Consider the following 27,943-nt stretch of genomic DNA (forward strand, 5'->3'; position numbering starts at 1 on the left):
CAAATGTTTGTTTTCTGTCAAAAGAACTAAGTTCACTTTAAGCACGGTTTTTTATTTTTATATAAAACCCTGCCTATTTGTACATGAACTGCTCCAAAAGGGATATTTCAGTGCTTGGGTCTCTAGGGGTACCTCACTCCACATTCTCAAGTCTTCTTGTAAGCAAAAGGAAGAAAAACAAAGGAAAGCTCCCAACCCTAGGCAGGTCTCTTGTCTCATCAGGGATGGGGAGTGGTGTCTGTGAACAAAGACAAAAAAGCCCCAAATAGAAGCGCTTGATGACACAGTGAGAAAAGCGAGTGTTGGCAGTGTGTTAGCTCCCACTCACACTCACTTAGCACACACTCAGCTTGCACTCCCTCCCTCCACAGCCCCGCTACAGCACCACTGGCTTTGGGAAGTGGTGGGAGACCTGTGTATGTACATATGCATTACCTTGTTGGAGTGAGGTCAGTTTAAATGCAGCCTATTAAATTATTTACAGAAGACAGTTGGCCGACCCATTGTGCTGTGTTAGTGGGAGCCAAAGGTCGCTTTGGTGTGCCTGCTTGATTCATAGGGTAATCTGATACAGTACTTAGCTTTTTGCCTCCCAGTCAGTGGGTTAAACCTTATCCTCTTATTATGAGTCAGAGCCATAAGTTTCAGAAAAAGCCAGAGCCTTTGTTTTTAATGGTTTTGAAGAGGCTGTGCAGCAGAATCCAGAGGGCTGCGGTAGCATCTGCCAAGGGGTTGGGGCGTGTTCTGCAATAGTGTAAATCTGACTGGCAGCCCGGGAGCCCGAACACTTCACCCTTCTTCCCTTACGGTCCTTGTCCTTTCGATAACATCATCTGCAGCGGTTAGGACGTTAAGGCATTAATGTTTGTTCTTCAGATAAAGGCTTTGGTTTTGTGTTCTTTTTCCTCTTCGCGCCCCCTTCTCCCTCAGACTCCTCTCTACCACCATCTCCTTGAGGATTCACTGAGCTGACCTTAGTGGCTATTTCTCACATCCAACTATATATTTTTTTTTTGCTGCAAGATAGAAGCTTGTGGGTTTTGGGGTTTTTTTTTTGTCAACTTTTATCTTGGTGACCAATTCCAGCAAAACCCTTGGGTATTGGGGTGCCTTGGTATAACCAGCTCCTGTCTGCTTTAAAATGCTCCCTTTGCCCCTCCATCTTGCAGGCTTATTCCCTTCTGGGAGCAGCATTGGTATTGGCATGCAGGGCAAGCACTGCAGCTTTCAGTAGTGCCTGACTTTTTAAAACTTTCACACTGTGGAGTGCTTTTCCTAGCTGCTAGTTTAAAGAGAAGGCAGCAGAATGTAACAGCTGGGAGCAAAACCTGTTTTATGAGCTGTAGTGACCCCAGTGAGAGCCCGATCACTAAATATCTGCTCAGATTTTGTTTATATCTATGAACTTTTATTTCGTTTCTTTTCAAATGTACCACCAATTACGGGGGCACTAATGTTTTCAGCACGCTGTTCAGGATGCTTTTGGTGTGGAAAAGCTCCAGGATTGTATTTCCCCCCTTCCCAAGTCCACAGAGGTGCGCAAGTGCTTTCCTATTTCTGAACGCAGAGTTCAGAAGTTTGTGCTGCCGCTGAGCTGGCTGAGGAAAGGAGGAGTTTTGCTTTTAGGAGAGCGAGCCTATCATATTTCACTCTAATCCTAAGCGATAGCCACGCAGTCGGTTTTATTGTTAGAAGAGCCTTCCTGGAGCTCCTGCACCAGGCTTTTCTGTGAGAGAGCCGGGCAGCCGGAATGAGGCGGCAGAAGTGCGGCCGCTTTATTGTCCCTCGTGAGCAGAGCCGTGCCAAGGCGTGATCCCTGCCTGCTCTTCCTCCTCCTGGGCTGCTCCTGATGAGCCAGAAGAGGGCACGGAATTGCCTGCACGCTCCTGGGCAGCGATGCCAGGGAGAAGAGTGGAGCTACAGTTTGTGCTGTTGAGTGGAGAATGGGGAAAACACTTGCCTCGGTGCTGCGCTCTGCTCAGCCCTTGCATGCTCGGCTGAGCTGCTGCAAGGTGCCACTTTCTGCTGCTTTTCTCCCCTTTGTTTTCTTTGGCAGCTCCCTAAGTGCTGTATTAAAACAGCTTCGGGGGAGCTGCGCTGGCACAGCCACCTACCTCCATACTGGTGCTGCTCTAAAGGCAGCGAGGAGAAACCTGGACTGAAGTCGGAGTGAGTTTGTTCAGCCTCCCGCGAAAACCTGAGAAAAGGGGACGGGAACAATTTCAGAGAGGTCTCTTTGGAACCGACGCCAGTGGCTGGCGTGAAAGAAAATGAAAAAGGAGTGTGTTTCGAGATCTTTCAAACTCAAACAAAACCCAGGCTCCCTCTCGCGTGCTGTCAGCTGGATAAATTTCTCGTCCTTGTCAAGGCAGACAAAGAGATTGTTTCGCAGCGATGGGGAGCTCTCCTCCATGTGCGTGCAGCAGGTAGACGAGGACGACGAGACCTGGACCTACCGGAGCCAGCCGAGGAAAGGTGACTCGCTTTCTCTTTAACCCTTGCGGTGGCTGCCAAGTGCCAGCCCCGCTCCATGCGGCTCTGTCCAGCTGCTCCCGTCCCGCCGGGGCCAGGAGCCGCAGGTGGGGACGGGGAGGAGGAGGGCAGCACAAAAGCTGAGGTGCAGCACTGCCTTGCCAAGTTTATTGAGGGGTTAAATCTGTGAGAGCTTATAGTAATTAACAGGAAAAGGCTTTAATTTCCCATCTGGGTACTGATTGTGTGGGATATAGGTAAGTTTTGTTTATGCTTCTTGTAGCCTGTAGTCATTGGTGCCAGAGTCTTTGGGCAGGTGCAGCTAGAATCTCTCTTCAAAATGTGGAACCGAAAGCTATTTAAGACTCCACTTCTAAACGACTGGGTGGCTTTTCTTGGATGATTGCCTCATGGTCCTGCTGGGAAAAATTTTGAGTGTATTTTGTTTTATGAGGGCAGACTGAGAAGAGGTCCCAGATGCAAAATAAAAGAGATGATGAGAAAGTGATGGCAATTGCTCCACTGAGAGAAGGGGGCATCTAGAATACGAGATAAGCAGCTCTGACTGAACCCATGGAGTGTTCAGACCTGGCGTATATTTTATATGAGACTTCTAAAAAGTACTTTTATTTTTTTTGTGCTTGTTTTTGAATGAAGTTTGTCAGGTCACTAAGTAAACAATTACCTCATATTTGCCATAAATCAAAAGAAATTTCAGAAGTTTGTTCACGTGAGTTGGTGAGCAGGACCCGTATTTGGCTGGCAGGCAGTGGAGCGTGTGTGCACTCAAGGTTGAAAATACTCAGTAAAGTGAGGGATTTGGTTGTAATTTCTCTAGTGCTGCCAGAGCAGTAGTTAACAGAAAGTGTAAGGTTGACTCTGTTGTGCTGTAAGGTCACTTTTGTAAAAGCAAGCAGGCTCTCGAAGGGCATTTGATCTTCAAAGGGCCTTTTATTTCTTTTCATTTCTCGGAGCAGTTAATAGCTGTTTGACCAGAATTTCACTTCCGTGTCAGAACGGATTGTGGCTTTAGTAAATGGTTTGTATGCAGAAACACTAACACAGGATGTATTGCTTGTGCTTTGCTCCCTGCATGCTAGGACACAACTTCAATCTGTGCTTTGAAGATTGTTTTTTAACCTGCTTCACTACTGAAAAACTTCTAAAAAGGGAGTTTGCGTTTGCAACCAGTAGTTTTTACTTTTGACTATTGGTATATTGATATTGTCCAGTGGTGCCAGATTAGCTTCTAACGCCTGTGGGATGGGATCTTGCACGGATCAGAAGAACCATTGAGCCCTGCTGCTGGCTTCCATGCAACTTCCATGAAGTTTCTTGTGCTGCCTTCCTTAGCCTGTGCTCACGCTGCAGGGCAGAGATGGGAAAGGAAGCTTTACTGATGGATTAATGGTGTATTAATTTTTCTGAGTGATTTACATAAAGAACCCATTGTACCAGCTGGAGGGGGAGGGAGAATTCCTCCTGTAATTGGGCAGCAAGCTATGAAAGCCTCCCTGCCTGCCTATAGAGGAGATGACAATATGTCACTTTGGAAGGGAAGGTGTGGGGAGGTGTAGATTATGCAGGGTTTATTTCCTCTTTGCAGGGAACAGTTTGACCCAACTTGTGAAATCTGCCTGGATCATAAATCTAACTGTGCATTTCTGTCTGACCAGGATCCTCTGCCAGACTGACAGGGATTGCCAGGGCTGAAGGGAGTGTGGGGTTATGTATTTGGGCAGGAGAAACTTGTCACAGCTGCAAGTCTTTTACCCTGGGCTGTGAGTCAGGCTTGCACGGTGTTGGAAGAGTTTGAGAATCCATACCTGGCAGAGTGCTCGTCTTAGGTTTGTGTTCAAAGGCAAAACCGTGTGTGATAAATGGCCACTTGTGTTCTTGAATTAATTTGTTCCACTGCTGTGTTGCATTACTGCTTGCCAGCCTTTGTAAAACTGAGGGCTCAAAACCATATTGTCTTTGGTGCTCAAATTAACTACATCACTATATTAACACAAACTAGAAAGAAAGGAGAGGCACAGACATAGCAAGTGTTATATAGAAAACCAGACTATTTTAAGCTAGATGAAATTTTAATAGTTTTTCAGCTATCAGAATAGTTTTCCCTCCAGTTCTTGCTCAGGTAAACTGGTAAAAAAAGTAAGTCTGACAGATCACAGCCTCTCCATCTCCTAACTGTACGTGTAAAGACAGGAGTGTTAATAACAGAATCTGGAAATGAAGAATCGTTGTTCTTTCTGAGCTGCTTCTCTTCCTGTCCTTTTAAACCTCTTCTTTTGCCGCTCCATTGCTCCTCCAGGCTCGGGTTGCATTCCCACGAGGCTGCTGGGTGACAGGCACAAGGCAGCATGTGTTGCGTGGTATTTCACCAGCAAAGTGGCTAATCTGCCTTGGCTGCAAACCGGAGCTCGCACACAGTAGCGAGCGCAGAGATTGGCTTGGATTCCTCGGTTTGAAATGAGCACCAAGAACAAAAGTAAACGGGAGCTGCGAACCCGGAGCGCTCCCGGTGTCCTGCGGGGCCGATCCCTGCGCACCTGGAACTCAGGGGCTGCTGCTTCTCTCTTCTTTTTAAAACGTGCACAGCAGTGAAGAGTGTTTTGGAGCTGGCAGCACCAATCAGACTTCGCATTTGATAAAGCTCTTAGTAGAAGAGATGGAAAAAGTTGACAGTAAAATAAAGGTTTGGTTTTTGAAGCATTTCTTGCTCAGCCCTCTTCCTCCTCAGTCAGCTGGAAGCCCTTTGAAATGAGGGCACACTGTAACTCCCACGTTTCTTCTTTAATCAGAGTTTTTAGTTCACGGTTTTACTTTCTGGGGGAGCGTGTATTTTCAGAGTGAAGCTCAGAGCATTTTTTTCCTTTAAAAAACGATTTATTGGGAAAAGGCTGAGAGGAGTATTCTTTGAAATGAAAGTGCTTGGGTGTGTTGCAAAGGATTTCTGATGGGTGAAAGAATGAGACCGTGGTTCATGTGTGCCTTTGTTGTTTATCACAAGTATGATATAGCAAGTAACTCTGAATAGAGATAACACATGAGTTAGTTCATGGCACAGGCCTCACCATATTTACTTTAACTTTTTTGGAAAGGAAATGAGTCACATGGCAGCATCAAAACAACTTAACTAAGCTTTTCTGGTCAGGTGCTGGAGAAGCACAACTAACAATCCGGTCTGGCCACAGGTGACAATGCATCAGAAGAAGCTCTTAAACAAAGAGGTTTTCAAATCTCTCCCCAACTCCTGTCCCTGTTTATTGCTCTGATGTTTTACCCACTCCCTCCATTTCACTTGGTTGCTTTCCAATCATTCTGCATCGCAAAAGTTGAAAGTCTTGCCTGCTTTTTACTGCAGGTTATATTACCTGGAAAACTTATTTAAAGTCATTAGAGAAACCTTGTTTCTCAGGTAACTGCTGTATTTTAATGACTAATTAAACTCAGTTCAGAAGGTGGCAGCCCCTGGTTTTCTGCTGTTTGCTGGCCAACTCTCAGTCTTTAATACAAAACGTGTGAAATGCCCATTTTTTCCTTGCAGAACCAGTCTAAATGAGAATTTGTTTTAATAGCAAAAGAAGTTTAAATTCACGAATCTTTGTGGGCTGAGCCTTTTGTGTCCTTGCAGTCTGATGGAAGCAATCCTAACACCCTGATGACAGCTCTGGCCAAAGCTGTCAGTTAAGTTCCTAATGACTTATCATGGTCTGAGAACATCACACTTACCAAGGGGTCAGATTTCCATAAACTGAACAATTACAGAATTGTCACAGTAGGAGTTTGTAGCATAATGCTGCCTCATTATGTCAGTAAAAATGATGCCCTTTAGTTATGCCTGTATACCTGTGGTTGGTTAAATTTGCATCATGTAAGTTTAATACTATCAGATGAGTTTTTCCTCGTGTTCCAGAGGCAGACTTGAGACTCGAGACCTTTTTGGTTTTTGGAGCTTGTATTTTCAGTGTCTCCTGTAGAAACTCAGGAGAGAGACAGGCGAGGTCATACTTGCCTATCTGCAGTGCCAGAGTATCACCCTAGTCTTCAGTCCAAATAATTTTTAAATTCTAGGTTTCTAAGTCATGAATATCGTTTACAAGGGGGTTTCAAGAACAGACAGGTAATCACATTTTTTTAGTAATGAGATGCAAGAGTACCAATAACTATTAAGTTTCTATAAGCAAGATTACCAAATCCAAACTTCTTGTTGCTATTCCAATGTAAAATCATTTTATTGGCTTTTTTCCTGTATGTTATTGCACAAGATCTTGTGTTCAAACTAGGAAAAAGTCATGCCAGTTACTACATAGATAAAGGCCCATAAACCCAAAGGGAGCTGTTAGCATTTGTAGAATCCATAACATGTGATGGATTGTAGTGTTGGGACATGTGTGTCTGTGAAAAGGATTCTTGAAGCTTTGGGCAAGTCCATAAATAATCATTTACGGAAACCTCAAAAAGCATTTGTGTAAGAGCCTGGAGTAAGTCCAAAACAAATATTATATGCTTTATATACCTTCTTGTGAAAGACTTATTTTTTGGTTTGGGTTGTGGGTTTTGTCTGTTTTTGTTTTGTATGTTTTTGGGGAGGGATATTTTTGGTTTTTTTTTTAAATAAATTAATGTTTATTTAGTAAGTATAAGGATACATATGCAAATATGAATGTTTGAAAGGAAAAAATAATGAGAGATTTGATAAAAAAGCCCATTTTCTGTCTTCTACTACCTTTTACATGTTGTAGGGTTGGTGTGCAAAGATAAAATTGCATGTAGTTTATGCATTTGTAACAATTGGTCAAGTTTATATCAAATTTTTGTGGTTGAACTGTTGGATGTGCTTTTATGGAAGCACAGCTGGGAACAGAGGTACTACTTCAATTACTGATGTATGTACTGTTTGTCTTAGCATATTTTATCGTGGCACAGCAGAGGGTTCTGTAAAACTTTCATGATATATAGTGGCAAACAAAAGTTTTCATGCTGAGGACAGTCACAAGTCCTGTATTTAACTATAACTTGAAGTACCAACTTCTGTGTGCTTGTACATAGAGACAAATTTAGTCAAAACTTTGTGAGTTCCTATGTCTTCTGACAAATATTGCCACAGATGGGAATCTGAAAATGGGTTTGCTAAGCAAAAAATTGTAACCTACAGAAACAAGTTTAAATAAGAAATGCTGGTATCACAGAATATCTGCATTGATATCACAGAACATTTGTTTAAACCCAAGTCTCTACTTCTGCTTTATCAAAAAGACTATGGATCCAGACATGGTTATTTATTCTATAAAATCCTTGCCGAATTCCAATTTTTTTGCTATTATGAAAGTGCAAATATTCTTTTGCTATTCTTTTATTTTAAAAACAATAGATTTTTTTTATTTGATCAAAAGTGTTCTAAGTGAAAATAGAAATGAAAAAAAAAATCTATAATTGTACAAAACTTGCTGCAGTCCTTCCTTTTTTCCCGGCTGGTATCCCAGGACGTCTGTGCCTCTCCAGGAAGCAGTGACAGGAGAACAGCAGTCTGTGCTAAAGGACGTTTCCCAGTAGATTTTTTTTATGAAGAGTTGTGGCTGGTTTCACTGCCTACTCCAAGAGCCATAACTAATGTGAGCTAACTGTGTTGAAGAGTTTTAATCTCTCAGGGGATTGTGGAATGTTTTTTGTTAGGATGGAGGGGCTGAAGGGAAGAACAGGCTTGTGTGGTGTTGCTGAATCCGTGTGTTAGAGCTGCTGTGCCAGAAGTGTGCTTTTCTGAGGCAGAGGGGAAGTTAACCCCTGGTGTTTGATTTGAGCGCTCCAGGGGCAGATCCCAGTTCCTCTGGGCAGCTCTGTGCTGCTGTCAGGTGAGACCCTGCCTGTGCTTGCCTTCACTTGGACACCTTGAATTTCAGCTGTAGCTCCAGCCAGAGTTCTCTTGGCTGGTTGCACTGTAGAAGACCACAGTGGTGGGAAGCACAAACAAATGGAGCAGCACCTGGCTTAACCCCGTGTTTCCAAAGTTACAGGGGCACTGCATCCCAATTTGTCCTGCAGTTTCTGTGCTGTTTGGATTAGCAGGCTCACTGGTGCAGCCCTCCTTGGCTTGCTTCTTTGTGGCCATGATGAAACACATGAAGTGCTGTGGTTTTCCTTCTGAGAATGTATTGCTTTGAAAGGTTTCCAGTTTTATTTCATGATATATAAACTTCTCTATGCTTTTATACGCTTTATATGCTTTTTCTTGTTCCCAGGGTACCCTCTAATGTCCAGCTTATCCTTAGGCTGAAAACTTGGGGCAAATGTTTCCTCCTCACTAGGGGTCAAAACTGATTCCTGCTGACTTTCATATTTTACTCTTAAGTAGCTATATTTTATAAAGCAGACTGGATGCTTTCTAGTGATTGGATGCACTCTTTGAGCTGAAACAATGTGCTGTATGTGCTTTCCCATGCACTGCTCATCGAGTAACAGAGTACATGAAATAGTCTGTTTTTATGCAGTTGTTAGCCAACTGTTTCAGGAATTGTCCTCTAAAACTGAGGGGACCTTTGTCTCCAGCATGGTCATAGCTCACCATTTTGGCAGAACATTGCAAATGTAACAACTTCTTGTTTTCCCTCCAATCTGTTACAAATGAAAAGAAAGTGAAGGTGAAGGTTAAGAATGTGAAAGTTTATGAATTCTGAAAGAGCATATTTAGCTTCTAGTATAACATTTGGAACAATTAAATAGGGTGGATTTGACAGTTTGTGATTTAAACTGTGAAATACATTTTCTTCTTGTATTTTAGCTGCAGAACTTCAATTAAAACAAAGAAACTCTAGACCTTATTTTTTGGGGGTTGGTTTGGGTGTTTGTTTGTTTTTGCTTATATTTGTGCATTAATATAAGTTATCTACCAGCCTCTCCCATTTGTAAGTGGAAACTTCTGTGTTGTTATTTGTTTTTTTTTCCTGGAGAATTGAAGTGTAAGTGCTGTGACAATTTGAATCTGTGGCTTATTGTTCCATAGCCTGAGCTGAAGTGGGTAAAATGTAAGGCTAAGGTGTTTTTGATACCTAAGCAAGGTATACTTTCAGCATGTGAGCGTGTTTGTTGGACACTTAAGAGAATGGCCCATTTTCCATCCCAGGGAAAGGTAATTAATATGTACACCCTCTGCTCCTTCTAGAGCTTCCCTTACATATGGCATGGCAGCTCCTGCCTGGTACTTTATCTCCCTGAAGCAGATGGGTTCCCTGGACATTGAGTACTAGTAGTGTTTGGAAGGCAATTATGGGCTGTGAATTAGGTGCTTTGCAACTGGTGCATCACTTACTTACCCGTTCACTCCGAAATAGGAGATCTGAGAGGCGCCCTAGAAAGTTTTCAAATAAAGCTGCTCAGAAGTTGTCAGATCAAACACCTAAGCAGGGGGAGTGACGGGGCTGCATTTTGCTTGAGAGTAGCACGTGGGGATGTCAAATAGAAGTTATTCCTGGTCACACTTTCTCCAGGGTAACACAGGTCCATAGTAACCATAGTGCACCAGTGTATATTGTGGATATTGGAGGGGATGGGGGAGGTTTCTGCCCACACCTCTTCTCATTTCTTGCTTGAACTGTGGGCCATGTCCACGAATCACAACACAAGAAGCTGTGCTTGCCAGTTAGCAGGTCAGATTTGATAGCAGCAGTTCTTGGAGCGAGGGACAGCTTCGCCTCCTGACTGCTTGGGAGGGACACCTGCCCTCTCTCCACAGGCACACTCTGTGCCTCGGTTCGTGCAGCACGTCCCCATCAGTCACGGCCCATCAGACCTGCTCCTGTACCTGCTGCCTCTCTTTCCTTCTGCTTGTTTGCATGTCTGAATTTGGGTTTTTTTCTTCCCCGTAGCTTTGTTTTGCATATGCAGGTGCTTTCTCCCTAATGCAGTGAGGGTGCTCACAGTTTATGTATTAGGCTTAATACTCTGAATCACACTCTTGGCAGGCACCTTGCTAATGACTACATTAATTAAAGAGGGACCTTTGGAAGAAACAGGCTCTTAATTTTGATTCTGTTGTTCATGTCTAATTTTAATGTCTGAAGTAGGGACAGAAACTAATGAATAGTGGAGGCTGTTGCCTTTTAGAAACTGAAATATGTTTGTACTTGTAATTTCCATCGAGTCTTTTGTATCTTTTTCTCCTTTGTAATCCAGGCTGCCAAAGAGGTGGTGAGTAAGGGTGACTGATTACAGCCCACTGTGCACTTACATGGAAAGTCTCATCCAGGAGTTACTAACTCAGTTTTATTAACCTTGAATCATGCACGTAATGCCATATATGGTAAATACGGAATTTTCATTTCAGAATGAAATGAGCTATTGTGACATGCAGTGCCATAATCAGGTATTAAATTCTGTGTTTGACTTGTAGCTAGCTTAACCTGGTTTTGCAAAGGGAGAAGATGCCTCGGCACCACAACTGCTTTCCCACTGGGATGCCAGCTGGCTCCGATAGTGGAGCTGTCAATAGCAAGGGGACTGCAGCTCTTCCATGGTCTCTGTCAGATTGTGATTCAGCTGGGACTGTGAGGAAGGCAGCAAATGTATTAAATTAATCAGGTCAAAGAAGGAATAAAACATTTTGTTCTGACTGCTCTGTGCTGACATCCCTCAGTGAAGAAGCAGTTGTGTTTCTGCCCCGGGGACAATGGCAGAAAACACCTTGGGGCTGTCTCAGCTTTGAAGCTAGGAATGAACCAGAACAGGTGGGAGTGTAGAAATAGTTCCCATTGCACTACTCAAGTGAGGCTGTAACAACTTACAAATGGCTCTGTCACCCTGCCCTAGCACGGTTACTGATAACAATACTGGCCCAGTTTGCTGCCCAAGGACAGCTCATGCTGAAGTGCCAATTTTTGTAATTTTTGTCAAGGACTTCAGTGTATTTTGGCCCATAGCTTTAAATCAGAAGAGAACTGTATAAAGTGCTGCTGGTTTTACCTCAATTTTTCAGAGAACTATTTTTTGGTAGGTAGGCATTGTGGTGATGTGAATGAAGACAGCTCCTCAGGCAGTATGGATGGTGTGCCTGCACACTCGTACACATTAGGGCAGAAGAGAAACTGATTTTTCTCTTTGCTGCTTTGTGTTGGTCTGGCATTTGTTTCAGCCTTGAAGAGTTTGGTTGTTTTTGTTTTTAAAAACATTGCTCTGTTTGGTTACAACATGCAGCAATTGTGCGCATTTCAGGAAACAACCTGTTCTTTTTACCTCATCCTTGCAGGATGGTTGCCGCTGTCTTTATGTGCCAGGGTGATAGCGGGGGAATTCACGTGTTCCTCATGCTGCCTGTGCTTTTGGTATTCCTGATTACCCAAAGGCGGCCTCAGAGCATTCCCCCAGTGCCTTGTTGTTACCAGGGTTAGCGAAACACTGACGACATCAATCCGAGGGAACAAGCCCTTGCCAACCTGTGGCAATTTTCTGGAGCCATGCACAGATGACTGGGTAAATCAAAGCGCCCGCGAGGCACATTTTTGTTTTGTTTTAATAGTAAACATTATCAATAAAGCCCTGTTGCATCCATTAATCAAAGCTAATTTGGCACACAACCCCTGCAAAACAATGAATCTTTTTTTTATTGAGAAGCAAGTCTTTTAGCAGCAGATTGAAATTGCTGGATTGCCTGTTGTTTTCCCAGGCTTTTCCTTCAGAATTTCTGCTCTAGCCTCTCTTTAAATTTAGGACCGTCAGCCACTGTTTCCATATAATTAGTGTGTTCTTCTGGTCATGTGTTAAGGCTCTGTATGCTCTGGTCCTACCCGCAAAACCAGGAATGCCCTCATTGTTCAAATTCTGTGGCAAAGAAATTCCTGAATGAATTTGGAGAAGTTGGTTACAGATTCCTTTCTTGACCTACAGCAGCTCTTTAAAAGATTTTGCCCTTTCTGTGCCCTTTGTCTGAAGAGTAAAGCAAACAAAAGATAAGGCGAACTAATTCATGACTTCATTGTGTGTTTGTTTTCTTCCTCACTTAAGGCAGAAGCCAGCCCATTCCTAAAACCATTTATTTTATTAATTTTAAGGCCATGCACTTAGTGTCTGCACCTGCAAGCACTGCTGGGTTTATTACAGAAAAACTTTTTGTTTGCAATCATCCAAAACCACAACAGGATTTAACAAATGCTGTCTGCAGTGTCTGATGGAAAACTCCACCAGTACATCTGTAGCTAGGGTAGAAATAAAAATAAAGGTTTTTCATTGAAAATCGTATTTTGATGAAAAAAACCCACATAGATAAAGGATTTTACTTTGGCTCTTGAGTTCACACAGGATTAACGGGGAACTGCGTCCCTCCTTCAAGTAGAAGGTCACTGCTTTAGATTTAATTCCCTAGGAAAACAATTTTGTCAGAGGTTTTATTGGAACAAAGTTGTTGTAATTAAGGGCATACATTTTTTTCCCCAAATGTTTATATTTGTTCTGCTGATTCCTGCTCTTTAAAGGTCTGAAAAACTCAATTTCTTCTTCTACGTTTGACAGTCTGGAAAATTCTGTTACTCATGCCAGTCTTGAAGGGTGGGACAAGACCCTGCAGCTGCAGATCTGGAGTGCAAGAGAGTAGCTCTATAGTAGTTGTTTCACTGTTGATAATTTTAGAAAGATCCATTCATCACAAGTCACCTGCCTGCCTGACTTTTTCCAGGATGGGATACGTCTTTTTAGCTCCTGCTATGGTGAATATTTAGCAATTTGAGTTACTTTGAGTTACTGCTTTAAAGGAAATACTTTCTGCCTGATCATTTCAGTAATACCCAATTGTTTCATTATGTTTGCTGTGACTTTCCCCAAACGATTTTCTTAATCTTAAATAATTTTTGAAATATTTCTTTCCTTCCTCACTGTATGAGGAAACTCCACCCTTAGTCCTCAAGTAGAATAGGTAATATAATATATAATATGTGCTATCAACTGCAAGAGATAATAGCAATTATAGCAAAATATTTTTCTCTTGCTTCAGAGTTGTAAGAATATATGGTTTTACTTATCAAAATAATGTTTAGTATCTTTTTTTCCAGTGCTTGGCTTCCGAGTTAGTGCTGACTTTTTAAAGATATGCTGGGGCTGACCTAACCTCTCTTTATCTCCCGTCTCTTATCACCAGTGGGAGCACAGGGCCTGGTGGGTTCTGGGTCTGGCTTTCCTTAGTGCTTGAGCTGCCTGCACACTAGATAGCGTGGCTTGTGTCAACCCTCAAATTGAAAATTTTGTTTTTACTCCAGCTGTTTTCTTTGGATAGCTTTTCAGAGTGTTTTTTTTTTTTTTTTTTTTTTGTTTGGCTTGTTGTTGTTGTTTTTTGCGGTTTTTTTGTTTTGTTCTGTTGCTTTTGGTTTTGTTATGTGCAGATTGAAAGGCAAACGTGTAAGAAGAATTCAGGCTTTAGAAAAATGATAGCTGGCACCCATCCAGGGTATCAGAAATTGCGTCTCCCAAGGATTGCTTTGGTTCTAAAAGGGAACAGCCTTATTTAGATGTCCCAACAGCCCTGCTAGTCAGCTGGCAGTCAAACTGGGATGCACCTTGATGTGCAGCAACACGTGAAGCAGGACAGAAAGAGCCTAAACCCGCATCAATTTTTTCAGTGAGTGGGGCAGATCTGAGCTGGATTTTCTTTCTGCTCATTTTAATGGTACAATCTTAAGTATCCAAAAAGTGGTGAAAGTATGTACGTATTTTTCTTGATTTCCCTCCCATCCTGTTGCATTTTCAGATTAGGGCAGCTAAGAGAAATGGCACTAACAATGTTATGTTTCAACAAAGGAAAAATGACATTGCAGCTTTTCTTCTAGTTGTGCTCAGAGGGCTGATAGATGTTTCAGAGAGTTGAGGGTAAGGGAGAGGATGAAAGATGTGGTTTGGTGTTTCATGTGGTTAAAACATTTCTATTTTAAAAATCATGACCATTCCCTATTAAACATGGATATATAGGCACAGTTCTCCATGTCAGTTGTGGTCTCCTCTATGGAGCCAGTCTATTTAGCATCCATTTGGGGGAGCAGTGCCCCCCTGAGGGGTGGCAGTGGCAGATGGCATTATGGCACCTGGGGGAGGCCCTTCTCCTGTCCCAGGATGGATGTGGTGAGATATGTTCTTTCACATTTGTAGCTGTCTCTTGGTATCCAGCACAACAAGTAATGCTTTGCAGAGTCAGCATATTTTGTAATATGGCTGTTGGAAGGTATTTCCATGTTATTTCCATAGAGTTCACTCAGGTATGATGGGGAAATTTGGTTGCCTAGAGTCACAGACTGCAAAATGAGATGTAGGGTGTAGGAGAACTGGTTCCCTGATGAAAATTTGATTTCATACTGCAAATGGCCAGGCAAGGGAAGACCTGGAGCAAGGAGCTGCCACCTTCCTATAGGGCAAGGTCCACTACCTTTGAGGCAGTCAAGGGGATATCAGGCCTCCTTGGTTTTGCTGCTGGAAAGCTGCATGTGTCCTTGGATCCCTCATAGAGTTGTGACACACTAAAAAAAATTAAAATAGATGCTAAACTGCTTTAGGCCTGTTTGGGGGTTGATAATTCTGCCCTCTTCCAAAATATGTGAATTTTTATTTCACTTATTTTTTATTTTAAGCAAACAAAAAATTGTTTTTCCCAATGGATATCTGGAAAGTGACATCACTGTTAAAGGAGGATCCCTCTCACGCTTCTTTGCTCTACTCCTGGTGAGGGTGGGAGGGGAAGCTGGTGAACAGGACAGAGTATGTCCTCAAAGGAAGATACACTTCCCCAAGGGCCCAAGCCTTGCCAGAGGAGAATGTGCCACTGGTATTATGGCCCAGAGTAAATCAGACTTTTCAGCAATTGTCTCTAAGCTGTGTCTAATTTCTTAGACACTATTATTATTCCACAGTTGGCTTCCTCTTCCTTGTTTTATTGACACAGTCTTCCCCACTGCCCATGTACAGAACAGACTGCTGGTTTGGGGGCTTTTTTGGTGGTTGTTTTGGTGGTTTATTTATAATTTTTTTTTTCTACTCGTGTTTGTGATTCCCCTAGAATCTGCTGTGTCCTTTCTTAGTTCCCAGTCGATTGATTGCTGGCAGCTGCTCTCAGTCCCTGGTGATTATCACTGATGCGCTTCTTACTTCCCCTTGCAGGTAATTAATGAGTAGATTTAACAAGACTGGACCTTAAAATCCCTCTGGTATCCAAGTAACCTTCCTCCAGCTACAATATGTTTTTGTTTATTTTGCCTCCATAAACTGTTTACTCCCAGAGCCCTCTGAAAAGTTAGGGTAGGACAGAGCACACGCACGCCTGGAGCACCGGCAAATGGAATTAAGGGGTAAAAGGCCCCCTTGCTTCTCAGAGCATAAGGAAATCTTGACATTAGTAGGATTTGAAAGAGAAAGGGCAGGCTAAGCTATATAAATGTTCTTTTTTTTATTTCAAATTATTCCCATGTAATGTCTCAATGTTACTGCCACCACAGCCTGCTCATAGTCCACTCTAAAGTGAAGTAACTTTTCTTACATGAGGACAGATATTTGAAATGTTATTTTTTTATATTCTAGCCCAACTAATGGTACTCAGCATCTCATCAACACTGCTTCATCTGGGGTCTGAATTGCTATTTTCAAGGTGTCTGGGCCTGGGCTTTTTTTGGAGCTCCACCTAAAGATAACATGTGTTTGCATGTGTTCTTTTTTTTCATTTGGCTTTTCATGGAGGATTTTAGGATTTGTGCTTTTGGAGACAGTTGCAATTCTTGTTTGTTCAGCAAGATAGGCTATTCTGACCCTTACCTTGTTCCGTGGTTCTTGTGTTTCTTTGCTGTACAAGGCCAAGCCAGGTTAGTCAACACAACACAACTTAATTTAGACCCAAATACCATGGATAAGCACAGTCCTGGTCGCAGCTCTTTGTTACCATTATAAAATAAAATGCTTATAAGGTTGTGCCCTTCTATTATGGAAGGTGTCCTCTGCAGAAACAGGGAATAATGTAATAAATCTTTTTAGCCACAACATATCTGGTACTGAGCAGAGGAATCATAGAATGGCTTGGGCTGGAAGGGACCTTAAAGACCTTGTAGTTCCAGCTCCCCTGCTCTGGCCAGGAATATCTCCTTGCAAACCAGATTGCTCAAAGCCCCATCCAGCCTTGCCTTTGAACACTCCCAGAGATGGGGCATCCATCCACCTGCAGCCTTAAAGCACACAGGCACATGCAGCATTGCAAAAATAAACATTTTCTCTAGCTTGACTGTTCAGATACACGTAGAAGATTTTCGCTTATGAATAAACTCTTTATTTATAGAAGAAGTAGAAAACTGCTCAAAGCACTTTCTGGAGAGCAGACGCGGGGGGAGGATCCCCAGGAGCCGAGTCAGTAATTTGTGAGGAACAGGCGCGCTGGATTACAGTGACTTCCTTCTCTGGCGCTGACCCCTGGATGCCCACGAGCAGCAGGAGGGCAGTGACAAAGGCTGACAGATGATCCGGACTGTCCCTCCCCAGGAGCTGCGGCCCGTCCCGGCAGTGGCCGCGCTCCTCCGGCCGCGCTTCCCCGCGGGCCGAGAGAGGGAGGGAGGGAGGCCGGGCCCCGCCTCGCCGCTGCCCGCCGGGCCGCAGGATGTTCTGCCTGAAAGGTGAGGCTGCCGTGCGGAGTGGGAGCTGCTGCCGGCGTGCCCAGCGGGGCCGCTCGGCTGGGGGACATCGTGTGGCTTTGTGGCTCCTTTTGTTGTCCCGGTCGTGAGGGAAGGTGCCGGGCAGCCCGGCAGACAAAGGCTGGCGCGGTGCGAGGGCAGGAGCGCGGGAGCCGCCGCAAGGCTCCGTGTGGGGAGCGTCGCTCCCGGTGACACAGCAGCAGGGGCGGATTTGCCTTCATTTGGGTTTTCCCCCGCGCGGGTGGGATGCCGTGGAGCACCCGGAGAAGAGCAGAGAGGTGGTGGGTCGTGCTGAGTTACTGCAGGTGCTTGATAGAAGCTCTGCTGCTCTGCTGGGTGATGCTTCCTCTCATTCAGAGATGGTGCCCACCGTCGGAACAACAAGAGTTTTTACGTCCAGTGAGATAGTCATATTTCATCCTTTTAATTGAACTTCTTAAGCACGTGGTTCCGAAACTAAAAGACTAGGGAAAGCTTACTCGTTTTGTTTCGCACCTGTATTTCTATTTTATTTGGGTTTTTAAAAATTGATATTACTGCTACTTTTCATACTGAAGTAAGGTGAAAGCTGACACCGGATAACCGTTGTAAGGAAGGGTTTAGGAGTTTTTATAAAAAAAAACCCAATTTCCCTGGGAAAGAATAACAAGTACTGTAATTACTTAAGTGCTTATCAGTGCTTGCTCAGAGTGTTTTTCTAAGCTAGTTAGGGACATGGTTTAGTGGTGGACTTGGCAGTGCTGAGTTACTAGTTGGATTCCATGATCTGAGAGGTCTTTTCCAAAGTAAATGGTTCTATGATTCTATAAACCATTGACTACTTTTATTCTGCTAATCTTCTATTAATGCCAAGTTCCCACTAAACGATCTCGGTACAACCAAGAACAATAGTTCCTTTCCTGCAAATTTCAGAGTAGCGATCCAGTGTTCCTAGGGAAAACCTTAGTGAATTGCCCAACACAATTATGCAGTGGTTTATCTTAAATGAAATTGTACAAAAAACCTGCACGGTTTAAAATTTGAAACTCCCCAACAAGAGATTTTCAATGCACAACAATTCAGCAGATCGCTGGAATTACAAAGCAATGAAAGATGAAACTTTCGCTGTAGCATTAATGTTACAGGACAGAAAGTGTTTAAATGAAAAGTGTAATAGGTAAAAGGTTTTCAAGCCTGTTGAAGCAGCTGAAAACACTGAGACTTCTGTAATCTATATCACCTGGCTGGAAATGGACCAAGGAATGATGTTTTCAGAGACTGTCCTATGTGCAGCAAATGAGCTTGTACAGAAGCAAAATATTTTTGCCTTACGTAATTAAATTGAGTTGCTCTAACTTTTTTCTTTTAAATCCTAACTTGAATGCATAGGAAAATACTTTTCAAGATTTTCAGGTTTTATTTGTGAATAAGTTGCTAGTTCCAAGACAAAAGACAAAAGCCCATCTAAGGGCTTGTTTTCACAGCTTTCAGGTGCTCCCATCTCCTGAAACATGTATTGGAGTTTGAGCTAAGCTGAGCACCTGCAGCAGAGGCAATCTAAGTGCTAGTTATTGATCTTTGGGACTGAAGGAGTACAAATGGAATATTTAAATACATTTCCCTGGTAAAGAATTAATTCCTAGGAGCATCATGAACTGTTCATTGGCATGTGGTGAAAATGGAGCTCACATTTCTGTGATAACAGCCTGGAGTTTCTCTTTCCTTCGTGGCTCTTGTAAAGGCAGAAAGAAAGTGCCAAGAAATGCTGTAAAGTAGGCACGTGTGCTCGCTGCCTGCACTTGGGCAGTATTTTCCATCCTTGCTTTTCTTACAGCTGTGCATTTGGGAGGGAAGTCTTTTATACTAATAATAGCAAGAAGTTATGATAGAAGCTATCCATGAAAAATCCCAGGCATGTGCTGCTTGCTCTCTGAGAAGAGTTCCATAATAGAAATGCAGATTTTTTTTTTAATTTTTTTTTTTAAAGATCACAGGGCTGCTCACCAGTTGTCTCATGTTGTGTGTATGTAAGGACATTCCTTGAATTCCTTTCTTGGCAATTTTCTTGTGAAATATCCAATGTTTGAAATCAGAAACACATTTTCTCTGTCTTTAAGTAAATGTGTTTTCCAAGATGAACTAGACAAGAAAAAATTTGTACTAGTTGGGTTTTTTTATTTAAAGCTTTACTTTTTTTGTGTGTATAACACCAGGCCAAAATGAGGAAGGGGACTTAAAATAATCTAAATGAAGGAATCTATCAAAGTAAAGATTCTTGGCAGAATTACATGAGTCCAGTTTAAGCCTGGATTGATCTTGTGATATATCTTCCCCTGTATTTGTTTCATTTTTTTAATTTCTGTTTTGGTTACGCATAATCACAACGGGATCCATTATTTTTGTAGCTGTTTTTTATATCATATGCATTATTTTGTAAGGGTGAGTAACTTTGAGGACACTTCCTATCTGCAGTTCTTTGATGGATAAAAGCAGTTTGAACAAACACAGAATAAGTACAGATTGGCAATTAAGCATATGACTAGAAGATTGAAAAACCCCTGCCTCTCAATTCTCTCAGGTTACACCTGTGTGAACCTTGGGCATGCCAGGTTGGCTCTGCCAGCTGCACCAACAAGAGCTCTGTCAGACCTGTTGTGTTCTCATGATGGGCGGGGGATCAGTTTCTACTTAAGTAGCACTACCCCAGATGCTACTTCTAACTGTGCCTGAAAGTATGGAATGAAATTGAACATAACAAAAGGAAGAATACAGGTCTGGATAATAATGTTCTTGCTGAAGTCAGTCCATGCTCAGAAATACTGAATATACTCCTCTGCTTTTAAGTATCATTCGTGTCCTTCACCTGTGGCTGCAGTCCTGTTGTCGAATGTACTTGAACACCCACAAAACACTGTTTCTGCCTGGATTTGTTTACAATTTCAATGCATTGGGAGGAGCAGTGTATATAAAACCAAAGTGAATTTCCAAAGGTAGTGGAATGCTTGGGTGGCAGAGCTGCAGCCATGCCTGCAGTGCCTACCTTGCTTCTTTCTTGGCTCTGTTTGTAGCAGAGATGCGAACCCCAGGGAGTATTTGTGCCATGCTGACCCACTGGGGGAGAATGGAGCGCCCCAGTTCTTGCTTCTGCAATTCAGAGGTTGCCTGTAAATAAATACATTTAATCACCTCATTGTGGAGGCATGTTGTCCACTCCTTGGAGCTGTTTCATTTGACTGCCTCTGAGGAGCCCACCAAATGGCACGGGTACAGAACCTGCAGAATGAATGCCTATTGTTTTGCTGTGCTTTTTTTGCTCATAGAACAGGGTGTGGGTGCCTATTTTTTCCGTTAAATTTTTAAGAAGGTCAGTGGGTGAAGCAGGGTGAACGTGTTCAGGCATTGAATAAAAATCTCTTCCAGCAGGTACAGCAGCCTTTCCCAGGGCACATGGGCTTTCACCATGCTATGGTGACAACACAAGCCAGACAGATTGAGCTGTGAAATCAGTTAGTATTGAAGCTCTCCATCAGTAAATCTTGAGGTGATGATTGGAAATGTGGAGTCAGGGCACACTGCTGTATGTGCCTGGCCCTCAGTACTTGAACTCAGCTTGTGCTTTTCAAACACTGCACAGTATAAACACACACAGAAAAAGTACTTGATGTTTGTAGTCCATTTGTTGACTCAGGTGGTATTATTCTTAAGACTATGGAAATTGACTCCTCTACTGTCACAACTGTATAATTAAGACACAGCTTTTCCTTCACATATGCATTTAATGCACATTTCTGCTCTTCATCTGGGTCTTTATTGCAGGTTGCAACAGGAGCCATTTGCACAATTCACACAGAGCTGCAGTCCTGAGGAGGGCCTGTTGGTAAATGAATCATAGGCAGAAGGATCATCTGCTGTTTTCCTTGACCTACTCATGTTTGCTTTTAAGCAATATCTGTCAAGCCCCTCCATTGTCTGGAGGGCTGCAGTACAATGAATTTGGCCATCACTGTGCAAAGCAATAATAGAGGGCAGTGAATTTCTGTCCAATTGCAGCAAGAAGCCAGCACTTAAAATTAAGCAGTAAAATGCATGCAGGCTAGAGAACATTGTACTAGATGTAGAAGTAGCATACACAGCTTATTGGATTCAAAAGCACTGAAACAATTCCATGTTGAAGTGGTCTTTGAGACAGCACACACATACTCGAAATCTATTAATATCTTCATGAATTTTTCAGTGCTTTAAGCATAGTAATGATTGCAGGTTGTGTAAGTATTGTGTTACCAGATTTGTATTCTCTATGCTTTTCATTCTTCTACATTGGCTTTCTCCCCTAGCCCCATCCCCCCCCAACAGCATTTTTGCAGAAGGCTGCTGTTACTTCCAGGGAAATGCCATAAACCTTTGTCAACTGGGAGACCTGTTCCCTGTGAAAGCACTTTGCCTGGTATTAAGAAATGGAAATTTTGTTAATTCTTTTATTTGGAGTCCTGTCACAGCTGTGATCTTGCCTGTGGTTAATGGCTGGCAAGACAGTCTATAATTACCTCAGGCATCTCTTTCTAATACTAGCCTAGTCATCCAGAGCATCCCACTTTTTTCTTGCTATATTTAAAAAAAATTCAGAAAATGTTTTTGGCATTTGAAGTTCTTGTATAAGTTATCTGGACTTTAAAATATTTTAAACTTTATTGCTGGCCACATGCAGATTATAAAAGCACAGCTTATTTAGTCTAGCTGGTAGCTTGGGAGGTAAATACCTCAAGGAGGGAGGAAACCTGTTGAAGTCCAAGGAGAGTATTGGCACAAGATAAATGGTTATGACTGTGTTCTGAATTAATTGAAGTCAGGCATTAAAAGGTTCCAAACCATCTGAGGAGGGAAGTTGTGAAACAGACATCCAAACAGGATAATGTGGACAAAGAATGTTTTTAAGATGGTTCTTGATAATGTTGTGGCGAGTTTTAAGTCAGAGTCTCTGGAGCTGGTAAGGGAAGTCTGTGACAGAGAGCTACATGGAAACTTGGGGACAGCATTGCATTTGCACTTTGCATACATTGTAGTTGTCCCGTGTTTAAATGCTTCTGTTGGTCCTCCTGTGGAGACCAGGAAGAATTATCCCTTTAAATATGTAATTGCATCTTCTGAAATTTCTCTTTGTTCTGCTTCAGTGGAGGCTGGCCACAGGAAAAGGCTGGATGAGGAGCAGGGTGTGCTGCAGGTTCTCATGGCATCAAACCGTCTCACAGATGTGCCTGCTGACTCCATTCTTTGCTTTAGACTCAGCAACAGGTGCTGCTGAGGTGAAAATTTCCCCAAAAGCTCAGCCTGGTCAGGATTGCTGGACTTTTCCTGTTCTTTTCTACTGCCACCTGTGCTGCACTCTCCTTACAAGTTTTATCTTACAGATCTCCTACTTTCAAAGTCTCCAGACCTTGCTGACACCTTTCAGTTTTCTCTTGCTCTTTTCCTGTGACACACAGTTTTTACGTACATAGTGAGATACTGCTGTGTCTCACTTCAGGCTGCTTGTTGGTAAGGTCTTCTTGGCCTGTGAAACCTTTAAATCCAGAGACATGTTGAAAACCTGCTCTTTGCTGCATAGCATCCTGGCATCCTGGCCCCTTTCTCTTTCTGACTTTTAATCCATCTCCACTTGAGTTGAAACCCATCAGTAGTGCTGAAACAGAAATACAAGCCAGGAATTTTAGGCACATCCCATAGTTAAGGACTAATACCTGTGGTGCTCAAGCAGAGGCATCTCCAGCATGCTTTTCAGGAGAGTAATGTGCTTTCTGTCTACATCTCTGCATCTCAGTCGTGAAGTCTTGGATTATTTTGTGTGACTTTCAGCCTTAAGAGAATTGCTGCATCTTTAACATGTTTATGTGGGATAAAGAGGCATGATGCTTAAGTAATGAGGAAAACCCAGCTTTTTCCTCCATTCATTATTAAGGCCAACAAGTTTGCCAACTCTTGCCTGAAGGCTCAGTTTTCAGGGTAGCTTGTGTTAAAACAGGAGAAAATCTTTCCACCGTGTGAATGCACAGGTGGATGCTCTTCATTCAGGTTTTGCTGTCCTAGTTTCATACCTCAGATGAATCTGAGATCACAAGGAGATTTTTGTAGTTGGGAGCAACCAGGAGCCATCGTTTGTGCAGCACCTTCTGGAGAGGTGCCCTTCCTCATGCAAACTATGCTGGAAAACTGAAGGTGGGGACAAGGGTCAGTGTTAACTTCTCCGCTTACAGGTAGAGTGCTGACGTAAACGTGGCAGACAAATTAGGAGAACAGAAGAAAATGCAAAGCTGTGTTTCCTGCCGAATGGATATTTGGAAGACAGTTTTTGATTCTTTTCAAAACCATTTTTTGCTCAATCTTTGGTACACCAATGTGTATTGTCATGAGTCAGTTCACGCTCTGGAGCAGTATTGCTGGTTAGGACAGTGGTCCAGGAGATTGCTGTGGTGAGAGACATACCACTCTGTCAGGTCACACAGCTTGTAGCTCCACTCTGAAGATCTTGAAGGGTTTCTCATGCTGTTCTCCCATGCAGAGGTTACTCTCTCTCATCTTATTGCTTCTCATCTTAAAGGATTGTTTTCTAGTCAGTTAAAAATAATTTTACTTGCCTGCTAAAATTTTTAAACCCGTTCTTGAATTGTCATGCTAAGTTGTGTGGCTTTACTCTCATTTTTTTTTTAAGTCTAATGCATAATATAAAGGCTGAGTGGCTCTTTTTAAGAACAAAAAGGTTTATAATCTGTTCAGCTTCAGATTAACCTTGATTCAGTGGGCTATAGTCTGTCAAAATATGGAATTTTAGGAATACATAATTCTGAAATTACTTGAAGCATAGGCTTGAAGAATTATGTAAATTTTTCATGTCTTAGTTTGTGGATTTGATATGAGCCTTGTCATAACCAAGGCATATTGCATTGCTCAGTGAGTCGTTGCAGAGAAGATCCTTCTCTAACAGAAGTTTGGCATATAGGGAAGATTATCAGAAAGGAGACTTATTTTCAAGAGTATTACTTAGAAATTCAATTCCTTGAAATTCAGTTCAAAATTTTAAAAAATTGAGGTTTGATTTTTTTTTTTTTTTTTGCCAGTAAACAGACTGAAAATGAAACCAATAGACAAGTGGGTCTGTTAATTTATGGACTTGTATGTGTACAGATGGCTGCTCTTTCCAGTTCATTTTGTGAAGCTGAACCATTTTGACTTTTTTTGAGCTGAGCAGCAACTCCAGAAACAAGAAAGAACGGCCTGGTGGGCTGCATAGCAGTAGCATCTGCATTCAGTAATTTCATTGAAAAATGAGTTGTTTTAAGAACAGTTGAGTGTTGGCTTGGTAACTTCATATTCCACATGAAAAAGCAGTCCAGCAAGTTTGTTAAAGACACAAAAATGACAAGTCAATATGAATTTTCTGTAAAAAACATGAGACTGTGTAATTGATAGTAAAGTGTTCACATGTCATACAGATATATTATTGCCTGGGACTTTACAAGAATGTTCTTCTTAGGGTGTGACTTGGTTTTGGATTGAAATACTGCTAATTTGTACTGCTCCTCATTAGCTTAATCTTTTCTTTGGCAAGGGGTGCATATTTTTGTCATTATTCTTTCTAATGGAATTTGATGCATTCCTGTAGCCTGATCTGTAAACCCAAGAGTTTACTTACTTTTTGTAGAAAGCTTTTATGTGACCTGTTGGAAAGTAGGTGGGCTGTATTTAGTCACAGTTCATAAGAAGCTAGTGCTAACTGGCTTATCTTGCCTAGATATGATTTGCAAGTAAATGTGACACTTCAGATTAAAAATTTACTACTGAACCATTCCAGGTTAATGGGATTATATTTGATACAAAGTCTTGGTTTTAGTTCTTTTAATGTAATAATTATCTTTGCTGAGCTATGACCATTCCTTAGGCTGCTGACAGAAGCATGTGAAAAGGTTATTTTTTTCATTGGTTGTGCTTTAAAAAATAACAGAACTATTTTATCTTGAGCATATGCAATGGTCATGAGATGCTATGTCTACATTGGCAAGTTACCATGACAGGAGAGGGATCTGTAGCATGGAGTAGGTGTGACATCCTTGTGCCCCAGAGGCATGGGATGTGGAAGAGCATCTCTGGGTGGAATCAACATGTGGCTGAAATGTGCCCCCATAGGCAGGAAAACCCCTTCAGGCTGAAAACTGAATAACATGACTATTTAATTTTTAACTTCTAGACAATTAGGTTTGCCATTCTTGCTCCTTTACTGGTGTTTTAATATTGTTACGTTTATTGTACTGTGCCTAATGAATTAGCTGCTGCTCTGTTGTCTGTAAAACAGTGAATGAATGCTCTGCCCAGCAGAGCTGAATGATGCTCTTCAGTGTTGAATATTGTGCCCTACAGAATAGAAAATCCTGCCCTGTGGGACTGAGTATTACCTACCATTTTCTATTTAAAATGGATGAACAGAAGATCAGCTCATTTTTTGACATACTGTGGTGGTTTTTTTTTTTTTTTTTTTTACTATATACTGAAGCACCACTCTATTAATAAAACTGAGTTTTGCTTTTTTTCCCTTGCCTAGATTCATAGAATCATTTAGGTTGGGAAGGACTGCTAAAATAATTCAGTCCAAGGTTAACCCAGCACTGCCAAGTGCCAAGTCCATCACTGAACTGTGTCCCCAAATGCCACAAATCTTTTAAATACTTTCAGTGATAAGGACTCAACCACTTTTCTGGGCAGCATGTTCCAATGTTTCACAGCCCTTTCAATGAAGAAATTTTTCCTGATACCCAATTTAAACTTCCCCTGGTGCAGCTTGAGGGCATTTCCTCTTGTCCTGCTCTGGTTGCCTGGGAGAAGAGGCCCAGCCCCACCTGGCTGCAGCCTGCCGTCAGGGAGCTCTGGAGACCGGGAAGTTCTGCCCTGAGCCTCCTTTTCTCCAGACTAAACACTCCCAACTCCCTCAGCTGCTCCTCATGGCTTGTGCTCCAGACCAGCTTGGTTGTCCTACGCTGGACACACTCCAGCACCTTTACTGTAGTGAGGACTCGAGGTGTGACCTCTTCAGTGCTGAGTACAGGGGGACAGTCACTGCCCTGGACCTGCTGGCCACGCTATTCCTTGTACAGGCGAGGATGCCACTGGCTGCCTTGGCCACCCAGGCACATGCTGGATCACGTTCAGACACTGTTGACTGGCACTTCCAGGTCCTTCTTTGCCAGGTGGCTCTCCAGCTGGTCCTTCCCCTGCTGCATGGGTTTGTTGTGACCCAGTGGCAAGACCCGGACTTGGCATTGTTGAACCTCACAGTTGTCCTCATACCACTGATCCAGCCTGTCCAGATCCCTGTGCAAGAGCCTTCCTGCCCTCCAGCAGACCAACAGTTCTGCCCAGCTTGGTCCCTGCAAACTGAATGAGGGTGCTCTTGATCCCCTGGATCACTGATAAAGATATTAAACAGGACTGGCCCCAACACTGATCCCTGGGGAGCACCACTAGCTGCCAGCTGGATGTAACTCCATTCACCACCACTCTCTGGGCCCAGCCATCCAGCCAGGTGTCTACCCAGCCAACTCTGCACCCAGCCAAGTTATGGGCTGCCCATTTCTCCAGGAGAATGCTGTGGGAAGTTCTTAAAGGCTTTACTGAAGTCCAAGCAGACAATATCCACAGCCTTTCCCTCATCTTACACAGAGCTTAAAAGCAGTTCTTTATGGGATACTTACTGAAACACTGACCATGTAAAACCAAAATGTTTTAGAAGTACTCACTAAAAATAATGAATCATCTCAGTACAGATTTGCATTTGTTGTACCATTTTTGTTGTTTTAATCTTGAAAGCCTTCCTGACTCTCCATGGCACACCTGGCCAAAGCAGACCCTCCCGGGAACATGGGTGTCCAGGAGGTGGCACTGCGTTTTTGACAGCGGTGGCGGAGTACATGAACAGAAGGCAGCGTTGTCAGACCATTTCTTCCAGAAGGAGGAGAGCGAGGAGGCTGCAGCCTTCTGACTGAAGGCTGCTTTCTAACAGTGGCTTTTATCAAGGAGTGTAGGTTGCTTTGGCTTTTGATTTGAAACCCCCACTGTGTGTGAACTCTTCAGTGGGCTGTGCGGGTGGCAGAGAGGTCGCTGGTGCTCTGTATCAGGAAGGTGCTTCCCTCTTTGGGCTTTTTCATCCATTAAAAAGAATTGTGCGAGATAATAGGAGTGGGGAGATGACTTCTTTCTCTTCCTGTTACCATGGTAATAAGTTTAATGAGCAGACCTGAACTGGGTAATCCTACCCAGCCCTGTCTGCATTGCCGTTTAATATGAAGTGTAAAATAAGCTGGTAGAATGTGACTCCTTTGCTCACAGAGTGTGTGGGTGTACCAGTGTGGCTGACACTGCCATCCATTGTGGCCCCAGACTGGAAACCACCTTCTCCGCCGGCTCCTGGCAGCATCATCTTTTGTTCTGTTTTCAGAGGGAGCAGAGATGTGTGGGACTCAACTGCTAGAGCAAGCTAGCAAGAATAGCGTGTTTTAACTCTCAGTAGTAATATCTAATTGCTTCTGTTTCACCAACAGCCCTATCTTCTGCCCCAGACATGTCACCCCCTTCCCAAAGGTGTCCACAGAATGCACTGACCAAAGTACTTTATTTTTGTATGGCAGCAGAACTAAACCAGAAAGGCTTCTCTGCTCCTTATGTGGCTGGCTTTAATTGCTTTCTTGTTTAAATATTGCAAAGCAGTGATCCAATGTTAATATCAAACATACAGTATTGCCTGTTGCTCTTAAGAAGGCTTTTTAATTGAAAATAGAGATGAATAATTAGAACACAGAAGTGTATTTTAAAAT

At 42.8% G+C, this 27,943-nt stretch overlaps 1 protein-coding gene across 7 annotated transcripts in view; it reads left to right on the forward strand.

The window, feature by feature from the left end:
• Nucleotides 1-27,943, forward strand: part of NHSL1 (NHS like 1) — a 174,389-nt gene that overhangs the window by 72,458 nt on the left and 73,988 nt on the right. The window contains exon 1 of one of the 7 annotated variants that reach the window (XM_063151451.1): nt 1,676-2,475. The exons of 5 other annotated variants lie outside the window; for them this stretch is intronic. In XM_063151451.1, coding sequence (XP_063007521.1) covers nt 2,271-2,475 — 205 coding nt within the window. In that variant the 5' untranslated portion in view covers nt 1,676-2,270. Of the gene's footprint in view, nt 1-1,675; nt 2,476-27,943 lie in introns of those variants that run through there. One more of the 7 variants, XM_063151452.1, reaches the window with a different exon arrangement.

Source organism: Melospiza melodia, chromosome 3 (genome assembly GCF_035770615.1).
Source record: "Melospiza melodia melodia isolate bMelMel2 chromosome 3, bMelMel2.pri, whole genome shotgun sequence".
NCBI lineage: Eukaryota > Metazoa > Chordata > Aves > Passeriformes > Passerellidae > Melospiza > Melospiza melodia.